At 39.9% G+C, this 13,144-nt stretch overlaps 1 protein-coding gene across 1 annotated transcript in view; it reads left to right on the plus strand.

Annotated features, from left to right (window-relative positions):
* PEPD (peptidase D) overlaps positions 1-13,144 on the plus strand; it is a 136,073-nt gene that overhangs the window by 108,396 nt on the left and 14,533 nt on the right. Inside the window, exon 13 of the mRNA XM_079315935.1 lies at positions 8,207-8,391. Within this exon, the coding sequence (XP_079172061.1) occupies positions 8,207-8,391 (185 nt within the window). The remainder of the gene's footprint in view (positions 1-8,206; positions 8,392-13,144) is intronic.

Consider the following 13,144-nt stretch of genomic DNA (forward strand, 5'->3'; position numbering starts at 1 on the left):
AGTAGCTGATCTTGGTGAATTTTTAAAAAGAAACTGGACTGTAAACTGGATTTTTTGACAATAGCACAACAGGGAAGGGTATGAGAGCACAATCTGTTTTACAGTTTGTGTAATTTCAAGACACCCATGTGCATTATTCCCATTCAGATTGTCATATTTTAGTCAAAGCACTACTGATCATTATTAATCTGCTGCAATATCTGAAGCAAAACAATTCTTCTCAGGAATATAATATTAATGACAGAAGTTGAAGATTTTATTCCAGTTCCTCTGAAGAACAAATGCTTTTAGGGCATATTGTAACTAATATTTGATATTCACAAATCTTGCTGAATGGCACTGCAGTATTATTTTTTCCTCCTTGCAATTCAGAATGCATTACTGTGTTGAAAGACACATTGGAAAGTAATTCTTGTTAATGTATGTTTTTAAAAGCTATTTGCAATCTGCTCTCTCTCTTCTCTAATGGAGTTGACTGTACTTTTTTGCTGGCATTAATGTTCATCAATTAATGAACAAACAAAACATTCAACAAAAGTTGAATACTGACTCTGAGTTGGACCCAGCAAAGATAGTACAGCTTTCTGTGGTGTGCTAATTCTGGTTTTGTCAGTATAAATGGTTAAGGCATTGCTACTACTTTGGAAATAAAAGCAGAAAGCACTAAAGGATGCATAGACAGTACTGTCAATCAAATTGAAATTCTTCTCTCAAGATATTAAATAAAAATGGTAGGATTGATTACTAGGGCTCTTGTAACCTAACCTTGTTCAGCACAGCAGTAACCTATGGCAAGAGGTGAAAGAAAAGGGAGTGTTTTCTGCCAGCTTCAGGAGATCCTGCAGACCCTCTGTGAAAGCAGCAATCTGTTGGAACGTGAGGTCTGACTGCAAACCTGGAAGCTGCTCTTCCTGCTGAGATGGACAGGAGCTGCCCCCCAGACAGTGCCCACTGCAGCATCCAGGGGCCTCAAATAATGCTGAGTTCCTCCCAAGGGTGTAAAAGCAGGCACTTTAAACTGCTGGGTCTTTCTGCCCTGAAGTCCCTCTCATCTCAAGATACCCGAGTGTCTGCAGGAGCTGCCATGGTTCAGAGGCAAACCTGCAGCTTTCCAGCTTTTTTCACTACTTTCAGGGTTTCTTCAAAGGTGTGGCTTGCAAATAAGCAAATACATTTAGATACCTTTACAGACTCAGCCTAAATTAGCTGCAGGTCTTATAACCTTTCTGTACTGAATGGATTTTGGTTTAAGGCTTTTTTAATCCTTTTTTCCCTAATTGTAACATACTGTATTTTGTAGCATTGTATAATTCTGGTTTTAATAGTGACTTTTGGGAAATAAGATGCCTGTACTTTGCCTGATTTTTAGTACCTGCACTGATTTTCTCACACCTCAGTGTTCAGGAATTGTCCTTGTTGTATGTTGTAATTTGAGTTGAAGTGCAAAGTTCACAAGTCCTTCAATCTTGACACTGCATCAGCTGTAGCTGACAGAGTGCAAACCTGCTAGACATAAATTATGCTGTTTGCCCTGGGTCTTATCTAAACAGTCTTTTCTGAGCTCTAAAGATTGATAAATTTCCACACTGCTATCACTCCCTCCAAGCACTTCCTTCATTCTGTCAATCTTTTCCCTTTTTTGCTCTTCAGCATTCACCTGTATTGGAAGGAATGTGTTGTAATACCTATAGTGTCTGCCAGCACTGCTCCATCCCAGTGCTGCATCCAGACATGGAAAAAATCCCTCCTCTTGCTCCACAATCTCTTCATATTGCTTTGCTTAATGTTTCTGCATGGCAGAATGTTACCTCATGTTACTTCTGGTGAGCAACAGCTCATCTTGTAGGGTTTATAGCTGGGGGGATGGACTTACTGCTGAAAACCTCCATCATACTGATGCAAAAGGAATGCCACAGTACAGCTGAATAGCACCATGCTGCTCAGCCTTAGGAAGAAATCCAAATTTCATAGATGGTGAGGATCAGTCTCTGTTTCTCTCCTGTAAGGCAAGTGCATCTTTCTGGGGCATAAAGGGATGACTGTTGAAGGAGCCCATCCTGGTTCAGAGCTGTGGGCACAGGACAGGGGCAGGTCTAGTATTTGGGCTGGGGAGTCACCAAGCTCTTCTCATCACATGGCAGCCAGTTGCAGCCATGCCACAGTTGTAAAGTGCAGTCAGAAATTGCATCCCTGCATTAGGCATCCATGCAGTCATCTGGTGCTCACCCCTTGAGCCATGTGCTCATCTATACAGCAGATGAAGCTTTGAGCAGCTCCACTGTTGCCCAAACATTGCCAGTGTTAGAGCACAGCATCTGGGGGTTTGCCCCATGGCAGAGTGGCCTTTCCTGGTGCTGCAAGACACCAAGTTCAAAACCTGTGCACTACTGAATATTTTGTGTAGTGGGCCAAAATGAAAACATGAAAATCACAAATACAACTATTTCTCTAGCACCCAAATGAAAAGGGAAAAGATAATTGCTTCTAGGATTTAAATTATGTTTTGGTTTGTTTTTTAAACTTGGTCTGATTGGAATTTCTAAAGACCTATTGTTTTATGTCTGATATGGTCTCTGCCAGTTGGCAGATTTTAATCTGTTCCAGTGGGTTTCTGGCTGGACTGGGATTGTGTGTTCTGTCTGCATTTCAGTGGCACTGCCAGGGGACATTGGGCCTTTTGCCTTCGTCTGTGGACACTTGGAAATTAAATGTAACTTAACCTTAGCACAATTTGGGGAGAAGTTACTACAACCTTGCCATACTTGGTTTTTTTTAGTAAGATTGTGACATCTGTGTTGGCAAAAAACACCCACCCAACAACAACAAGAAAAACCCTGTTAAATCATTTGTGGTTTAATCACTGTCACATTACAACCACAAAGTACCCTAAGTAGTGGCCAAAAAAATCCTGTTAGGCCTTTTCAGAGTATTTTCTGACCAAAGTGGCTAAATCCCACACAGTAATTCTAAATTATTTTTGTATGCTGTTTCTACTTTATGTTCTCAAATGGCTTCTAATAAAACTTCAGATAATAATCACTGGGATAAAAGTACTAGTGAGTTAACAGCAACTGTGGAACAGTTGATAGTGTGATGTGTTATAGCAATTCATCTTTTTAATTCTACTGTTTAAAAATTTATAGTATATTCATCAAAAGATAGGAATGCTTTTGATTTCTGGTTTCACTAGAAGTATTTCTTTCTTTTTAGGGGAGGGCAAAGAAGGTACAAAAATCTCCTCCATTGGTGTGATCAAAGAGGTCACACATTATTGCAGAGATTTTTATATGGTGTACCAGAGTTCTTTTATGTGAAATTTTGTGGGTTTTTGCAAACAGATATCAGAGAGGGAGTATTTTCAAGGAAATAAAATGATGCTAATTTTATCTTTTCCCTTTCTTTCACAGTAATATCCAAGAGTATCAGATAACATTTAGCTTTATGGGGATACATTTAAAAAAAAACTTTGACAAATTTAATACACAAAGTTTGCCATTTTTAAGTGATACCTCACACTCTGCAAACCTCCAGTGTCTGTTTGCTGCTGTGTAGTTCATTCACTCTGTATCTCAAGGAATCTCAAGTGCTTTGGTTGCTGTAAAAGGGGTTTTGACCTGGCCCCTCTCCTGAGCATGTGCTGCATGGCAGGGAACAAATCACAGCCTAATGAGCCTGGGGAGCTGAGCTTTCCTGGGGAGCCAGGCACTGCTTCAGTGACCTGTATTACCCAGTATCTCATTTGGCAGGGAATTAAGAAGGAAGCAGACACCTCATCAGCAGATTTTCCTGAGCACAGACTCATTTTGGTACAAGCTGTCAAAGTCCAAGGACCCTCCAATCTGACTTTTTAAACCTCATCTGTCACTGGACTATAATTGGTTTATAAATTGGCTTAAAGATAATAACTGAACTAACCTTTCTACATGAAAACCTGTCTGTAACTATCACAGAAGTTCTTACACAAAAAGCATGTCTGCAACTATGATAAACTTCACCAAAGCTTAAAAATAATAGTCCTGAATAATGCATGAGTAAAAATTCCTGGTGAGTGAGTGGTGGGAGGTCAGTGCTGGCCCATGTTGCAGAACAGTCACTGAGGTAACTCACACACCTGATGGCAGAGGCACTTGTGTGGAAGTTGTTGTGGGATTTGATTGGTTTTTTACTTAACTCTAACTTTTTCTCCCTACAAGACTGCTAATATGGTGCTTGACTTCCCCTGTCAGCTTGCAGCAGGGCACAGAAGTCTCTGCTGGACCCCCAATAATCCAAAAGCTGAAGTGTCTGAACATGAATTAAGGATTCTTTGTACAAAATGTTGTACATTCAGCACTGTTTAGCCAGTGTTCTTTTTCTTCACATCTGCAAGTCTTCAATCTTTTGGGCAGATTGTTCCCTGGCTGTCTGCGGACTCTTCTTTGTTATTGTTTTCTGTAACGTGCTAAAGCTGTCCACACATGTGTGCACAGACATCTGAGCAGAATATAGACACCTCTGGGCTTTAACAGAGGGACTCACAAAGTCTCACTGCAGGTCCTTGTGCCATTTCCAGATTGGAAAGTTGCACATCATGTGAGAATACCAAAAAGTTCTCTTCATGGCTTCTTACCAAGTTGTCAGGTTGGTGAAGCTATCAACTCTGGTATTTAATTTTTCCTCCTTTGTCTGCTTTTTGCAATTACTGGAAGTTCAGTATCTTTAAAGGAAAATTAGGTTAGCAAAATTTAAGGACTTCTACTCTTCAAGTATACTTACTAGTTGTCTAAATGACACTTGAGTGCAGGCATGCCAGTCAGTCCCAGAGACAGCTGGGCTTACACAGTCCATTGTGTTATAAAGACTCCAATTGCCAGATAAAATTAATACCATTTTAGTTTTAAAATAACTTTAAAGCATCACATATTTCTGTTTACTCTATAGTAACTGTATGCAACTGTGAATATACTTTTGGATAAGATGGTCAAAGACATCTGCCTTGAATTACAGTTGTTCCTTTTTTTGAGTGGATTTTTTTCTATACTTTTCGGAAGTTGCCTTAGTACTGTAAAATAGTTTTTCTCTTCACAAAGTTAATGTTTTTAATATTATGAGGATAGAGAGAAGTGTATGAAGATTTGCATTTAGATTCTCTTTCTTTGTCAAATTACCTGTTTAAGAAATGGGTAGAAATCTGTTTGAACCTTATTCTTAAAGATTATTCCTAGCATGGTGGGAATCATTTCATATCAAACAAGACAAGGATATCAACATTTTTTAAGTGAAGACCAGAAAAATCACTCCACTTAATTCACTGTCTCTAGTCAGCTCAAAATATCTTCCTATTTTGTCTTAGTACTCAAGTAATAGTCTGTATTTGAGTGTTTTATCCAAGGTTTGTAGGTTAAGTGTCTTGGAGGGGGGTGGCCACCACCCCATAGTCATAATAGCATAAAGCATGAAGTCAGACAATAGACTAGAAAGTGCAATCTATAAAGTGTTTGCTTTTTAAATAAGACTGTTTGAATACCTATTATTTGTAAACCAAGATTTGTATTATTTAGCAGGGTGCCTCCAGCAGAAGCTTAATTCCCCTCTGCCCAGAGCTGCCCCAGTGCAGTCTGCAGCTGTAGCAGCATGTGGGAGAGAACTGGAGCTGACATATTTCATATCTAGCAAAGCTCATGGCACTGGCTGGATGATAAAAGAGTGGTCCAGAGTTATTTTGCTGGGCTCTGTCTGAAACACCACCCTAGCTCCAAAAGAGAGCCCAAAGCTGCAGATTTTCCATCCAGCCTCATTATTTATTTCACAGTCGAGCTTTTTGTTGTCTTCAATCTCTAATGAAACAGATAAGATGAATAAAAACCAAAACAGATGGGGAATTAAGAGTACTGGGCAGAAGGAGAGGAGAAGTAGTTGCACTTTAAGCCAATGAGAGAAAAAGAAAAAGGTAGGGACAAGGGAAGAAAGAGTTCTAATGGATCTGCTCAGTGCCTAGAAATACTCAGGGTTTGCAGCCATGGCAGTCTTTTCAGTTAGGGCAATAATGTCAGTAATTTGCTCTGTTAAATTTCTGCATACAAATGGATATGTGGCTTTGATGTTTATATTTCTGGTCAGTTTGGTATTTATATCTCCTTTAGTATCTCTTCCTGAGTTTGATAAAGGTGACTATGTCTCTCTAAGTGGAGTCTGTGGATTTGGGTTGAGACCAACAGTACCAGGAAGGCTGAGCTGCAAACACCTCAGCTTCACTTCTCCCAGACAACTCAGCTTGATCCAGAGCATCCAGGATATGGCTGTGTTTTGTCTTCCAGCCATGGAGTTCTGACCTTTGTTTTTAGCAAGAGAGGGTGAGGCTTCAAACAGTTGACCAGGGTCAGATACTGTTATATGTACCTTTGCAGTTATGGCAATGAAAATAGGTGACTTGTAGTAATACTCGGCCAAAAAATCATGGGAGAGATCTTGAAAGAATGTGTAGTGTCCTCAGAAAAAAAGATTGAAGATTTTTAGAGCAGTTGGAGTCAAAAACTGCAAAAGCTGAACCTCGAATTAGACATAGAAATTTTGTATTCCCACAACTATACAATAAATAGGAAAGCAACTGTGATTCATTAATACTTTTAGTGTGACATGTAATATTGATGTGATGGATTGTAGTGATTTCAGTTTATCATTCAGTAAAGTGGAGCCTAACATGATAGAGTTGTGAAGCACAGGTGAATCTACAGAAGTGAAAATGGCAATACAGTCAACATCTAGAAAGATAAATAATGACAGAATATGTTGAACTGTTGTCAAAGAACAGCTGGTTATGGTTGTATTGGTTCGTGTTGGATGAAAAATCGAAATTCCTTTTTAAAGTAGGGAAACCATAAAAATAGCACACATTTTGTGGGTGAGCACCACTCACTTGGGCACTGCTGGCTTTTGTGAGGAAGCAGCAAGTGAGGGTTTGTCTGTGCCTGTCCCCTGCTTTGTGGCCTTGCTTGGCAGGCAGAAGGCTGTGTGCAGCAGGCTGCAGGTTGGGTCCCTGAGTGATCTGGTGGGGATCATCTGGGTGCCTGTCATTGATTACACCCAGCTGTTTCCCAGCCAGGGCTCACACAAGTGTAAAGGTGCCTTGGGTTGTGAGAGCATGCACAGGGCAGAGCAGCCTCTTCTGCTCAGTTTGGTTCTGATCTTCATATCAGAGCCATAAGAGACAGCTGAGTGCTTTATCCAGGCACTCCCTTAGGATGATTTTATTTCTGTCTTTGAAGCCTCAATACCTTCAGCAAAAAGTGATAATGCAATTAAGATATGACATTTATGTTCACAAGACCCTAGAGCTGCATGCTTAACTGGATTAAAGCAAACGGAACTTGGTGGGAGTTTGGCCTTAAAAATTGCTCATTTCTTATTTGTTTAATCATGCCAAAATTGAAAAGGAAAATATTCTTCAACTGTACCTTAGCCCTAGTTGTCTTGAATCTGCAACTGCTGCTCTGTTGATGATGACTCAATGCCATGGTGAACTAATTAGGACAGTACTTTGTTACTAACAAAAGAGCTGCTTTCTTCCTCCCTCCTCTCCCCAGCACTTTGTCAAACAAAATTGTATCCTATACCAAAATAATAGCAACCTAATGTATCCTGGCACTCTGTCTCCAGTCAAACAACAGTATTTTGTAATGCTGTTTCAGTACATGTATTAGAGGAGTTGTGTTTTACACAGCCCATTAACACAAGGGAATCATTAATTTCTGGAGAGTGCCTTTGCCAGAAAGATGTGGGCCTTAAATCTTCAATGTACGTAGAAAAGTAGTGTCCATGTCAGTGTCATGTCAGATGTTCTAAATGGGTATGATCATTCAGAATAGGATAATAATGTTCTATGCTCTGCATTTTAAATAACTGCAATCTACAGTTGACATTCTTATAGGAGACTCACCGATTCATTTGCATCTCTGTGAACATGCTCAGATACTTTGTATTAACATCTTTTCATATCAATCTGCATTATAAGGTGCTGCTGTTTCTCTTGTTTGTAGTTTTCTGTACTTCACAGACATGTTAAAATAGTTTTGTCTTGTTTAAAACGTTTTTGTGAAAATGTAGTTGCTCTTTCCACCTTTGTTTTTTAAATAAACAAAGGGCACATGTGTTGCATCTGTTTTTTGAAAGTTGTTGTTAATAAACTTTTAGCAATAGTTAACTCAGCTGCCTGTTTCTGCTCTCCAAGGGGTCTCCTGGCCTGATATGCACCGTCTGGCTGACAGAGTCCATCTGGAGGAGCTGACTAGAATTGGCATTCTGAAAGGCAATGTAGATGACATGGTGAAGGTTCATCTGGGTGCAATATTTATGCCACACGGACTTGGACATCTACTTGGAATCGACGTGCATGATGTTGGAGGCTACCCAGAGGTTAGTGTTAGTCCATTCTCAACTCCCCTGCAGATTAACCCCCTCAGCTCAATCAGCACTGCTCATACTTTATGTGTGGTTTCCCAAATGCATCTTCTCAGAGGTAGAGTAGATGTGCATTTAAGTGTCTCCTTTTTTAGACGTGTTATTTTATGCAATTTATTCTAAGGAAATCTGTTAATTTGTTGAAACAGAGATTGTTTGTGGGAAGAAGTCAACTGATGGTGCTCTTTGGGCATTCTTAATGTGTTCAATTTCTACATACATTGTGTTGTTCCTCCATAAGTCACTGCTCTGACAGATACCACCCAAGTGCCCTGTGCTGTGGCAGGGCATCTGAGTTTACCTGAGTCCTGGCAAGATTCACCTGCTCCATTCCAAATGTGAGGCAGCTGCAGGAGCTCCCTGCTGTACCTGGGAAGTGAATGCCAGGGGCTGTGTCATATGGGAACAAGCTGGCTTGTAGCCCTGTCTTGAGCTTTGGTGGCTCATGTCAGCATAGGCACAGGGGTAGATGTACTGTCCTGGAGTGAGATCAGAAAGAAAAAAGTCCATCAAGTCTTCCAGTCTTTGCAAATGGGAGAGCATAATCTCTTGTATTCTGAGTTCCTGCAGAAAACACAGAATGATTGTCTTTTTCCTTTAATTAATTTGATGATTCATGACTATACTCTGAAAGCAGAATAGGTAAAATATTGTAACCAATTAAGGGCAATAGATCTGCAATGATAGCTAAAAGGATAAAATCTCTGAGTCAAATTGTACTTAATATTTAATAAAGAAAGTTTACAGCAGCTTCACAAGGATTTCAGAAGGACTATGTTTGTGGTTATTTGAGACTAACTGTTTAAGGATTTTCAGTAATACAGTACAAAAGTGGGTCATTTGTCTCCTCTCATATGTAACTGTTGTTTTGCAAGAATCTGCAAAAGAAACTAGGAGCTTTACAGGTAAGGTTTAAATTTATTTTGGTGCTTGTTCATGTTGGGTGACCAGGCTACATAACAGCTGGTGTTGCTGGTTCAGTTTTGCAGGCAGGGAAGACACAGTATATAATATTTGAGGATACTTACTATGTTCACATTATAATTATAGTGGAGATATAATATTGTGATAATGATGTATTAGGATCAGCTAATAAACTTACATGTAATAAAAATGAAACAAATCAAAAGCAGTCCTATTCTGCTTTTAAGGTTTCTGCACTAGCTGATACAGAAAGGATGGATGCTTCTCCTTTTTTTCCTCCCAAGTATATTCTCTCTGTACAAATAAAGACATTCAGCAGAGCACAAGGACTGTGGCTACTTGGGGGGTTCATAACCTTTAAAATCCAGGACCCTGCTGTTTCATGCCTTTGCTTAGATTGTTTTCACTTGTGTTGTGAATAACGTCACTGAATTTGGTGGATTTAAAAAACAGGAGCATGTGTTCAAGACTTGGTAGGTAAAGAGTTAGCTACATTTTAGGAACAAGTGAGAGTGCAAAGTACCCTTCTTGGTTTTGTCTAAAAACTGTATTCTTTGAGGTCAGAGCAAGTACCTTACTGTCAAGGGAGATTTCTAGAGCTGATTTTGTGTGAGTCTGGAGCAATGGACCCTGTCCACCTTCCATCTCTCAGCAGATTTCAGTAGTATGGCATACAAGCTACAGAATCATTTTTGGACAATAGTTTTTGTTTTCATATGGTTGAATTTATAATTGTTATTGTATGGTATATAATTTGAGAGTCATTTTTTAAAAGCAAACTGATCTATCCACAATTTTGAAAGAGCAGCCTGTTACAGATAAAAATGGATATAGGGACTGTATTGCCAAATGAGTTAGGCTCTCCAGTTTCATACTTACTGTGTGTAAAAATGTCAGAGCTCTACTCAGAATTTAATACCTGCAAATACTATAATCATTTGTTTGTGTTGGCATGCAACTGCATTCTTACATGAAGAATGTTTGCATGGCTAATTTACTTTCAAAATCTAATCCTAAACAGCAAGTTCCTTGAGTATGAAGCATGTATGAAAGCTCACAAACAAATAGCTGATGTTCTATGTTTACATATAAAAGTGCACATAGATAGGTGTATGGCATCAAACCTTTGCCTATAAAAGTGCACACAGATGGGTGTATGGCAGCACCTTAGTTTGAAAAATTATGAATTCCAGCTTCTGCAGAAGAGCAACCCCTTTAAACTCTCTGTGCAGCATGAATTCCTCCTCTGGTAGACCCTTCACTTCTCTCTGACCCAAAGCAGGAGGTCCTTTGGCTCAGATGAGGTACCTGGGTGTGGGAAGGACACACCAGGAGCCCATCAGAGAGCTGGAATTCATCTGCTCCTCTGGGCTTGAAGCCCTCTTGGGAGACCTGGTCCCTGCCCACAGCAGGGGAGCCATGGGAGGATGCAGGGGATGTGGTTCTGCCAAAATTAATCCAAACACGAGCAACTGAGCACCTTTCCTGCAAGTGTGGGACGTGTCTGTATTAAATGGGAGAAGGCTCATTACCCATGCCTCATTGTTTCATGAAAATCACATTTTGAAGACATCTAGTATACTCTGGAGTGATTTGTGGTGCATTTTAAATGTTTACCAGCTAGATTTTTATAAAGCTGTTTTGGTGTTTATTGTACACTGAGTCCATGCCCGTAGTATCATGTTCTTTTTTCTAGCTGGTTAAAAAGCAACTTCTTTGCTTTTGGCCAAGAGAATTTCTGGGAGTATTACAAACGATTTTTTAAAAATAAAAACTTTCCAAGTGGATATTATTCCATTATTTTCCTCAAGTGTAAACAGTTACATTTGAAATAATACAATAAACGTTAATTTCCTAATTTTTATCCGTCAGAAAGTTTTGCGTGTTCCAAAAAAACTATTTCCAGACATTGTTAGCTTAGATTAGTTATTCATTGGTAGCCAAAGATTTCTTTTTTCAAAATTGGCAATAAGTTTTCATCTTTTCCAGTAAGCTGCTTTCACATGCAGCATTGAACAAGCACTTTCTTCTTCTTTGACAAATGTAAATGCTTGCAGATTTTCTGCAGAGTATACTCGGAGATATTAGAAAATACAACATTTCCCTTCCTACTTTTTGCTGTGTAAAGAATGATCGGTTTTGGCCACCACCAAATGTGTCTTGGCAACCTTATCTTAGGGCAGCATTGTTTGGCAGTGAGCAGTGGAGGTGCTGTTTTTGGGGAGTGCTCTGGTTTTGGGGAGTGCTGAGCAGCCAGGAGCTCCCTGGGGACTCCAGTTTCCTCGTGGGAAGCCCAGTGCTGCTTTGAAAACCCGCCTGCTCCTTCTGAGGGGCTGACTGCAGCTCCAGCACTTCTGAAAATTCAGCCCCAGTGGTGCTAATCACTTCAGAAATTCTGGCCCTCAGTCAGAGAGAGCTCGCTTCAAAGGGTGAAAACCCCACTGGGCTTAGCTTCTGCTGTAAAATGAAATCCTGGAGATGGTTTTCTCACATTCTTGCAGTTGTCTCTGGGTAAATTCGATATGGAATATAAATGAGGGTTTGTGCCTGTCGCAGTGAAGAAATTGTGGTAGGTGGCCCCAAATTTTCAGACCCTGAGGTAGATGAGGCTGAAGTTTTAATTTAAATCTAGGTTCCATGTCTCTAGATGCCTGAGTTGATTCAATTTCATGCTATATTAATTGACTATAAGGCTCTAAAGAATGCTAAGTACATTTGATGACTTTCTGTAATAATAAGCCAGTTAATTTAAGTTAGGTTAATAACTACTGTGATTTTCACATCTTATGAATTAAGAGTTTAATTTCATTTTGTTTTTTAAAATTACAAGATTTACCTTAGTTTAAAATTGTAATTCAATTCTCCTGAAAATATGATCCTTCTGTTGCTATTCTGCATCACAAATTAAGTTTGGGGGTCTGTTTTGGGGTTCCCCAGATCCTTCCATCACTGTTCATGCACAGGGAGCATCTCAGCTGTGCACAAGCTGTGTCTGGCTTTAACAGAGAGCTTGCTCCCAGGTCCCAGATGACTGACTGGGAATTTAAGTCACCAAACGTCCTGGAGAATACAGGCAAAAACTATTTTCCTTATGTATCCAACTTTCTGCTGAAGCAGATTTCAATTTTTTTGTGGTTAGCATTGCAAATGATGCATTAATGTTTTTTCCTTTAAGAATCAGAGGATGAGGTGAATTCACCAAGCAGCCTAGAGCTGTTATGTAGGGTACTGGTGGTGCAAATTGCCTCACTTGCCATAATCTTGCAAAGCCCTGCTCCAGCTTTGGTTACCCAGGACCTGCAAACATGAAACAACCTGTATGGAAGGCACTTAGAGTACAAACAGTAAAAGGGCTTTTCATTAGTGTTAGCTTTTGGTTTTGTTCTTGTAGGTGTACATCTTGAGAAAAGATTAGGAGAAAAGACTCACTGCTTCTGATTTGTGGGACCCCCTTGAATGCTTTTTGTTGTTGGTGGTGGTGGTTTTGGTTTTTTTTATTCTTTGAATTCCTGAATAGCAAAAAGATATATACAGCCTATAGACTAGGCAGCATGCAGGAGGGAAACAGATGAGTGAAAACTGCCTTTCCATGCAGAGCAGCACTGAAATCCATGGTGCTTATTGTTACCTGCTGGGTCAAACACCAACCAGGAGAGTTTCCTGCAGCCTAGGATTCTTCTGTGGGGTTTAAACCCCTCCCAGAGTTAGGCTAATAGATCTCACCCTGCTGGGTCATCCTGTGTTCAGAGAAGTTGTGATCAGCCCCCAGCAGCTGTTCCCTGTG

This window comes from Erithacus rubecula (genome assembly GCF_903797595.1).
Source record: "Erithacus rubecula genome assembly, chromosome: 12".
In the NCBI taxonomy this organism is placed as follows: Eukaryota; Metazoa; Chordata; class Aves; order Passeriformes; family Muscicapidae; genus Erithacus; species Erithacus rubecula.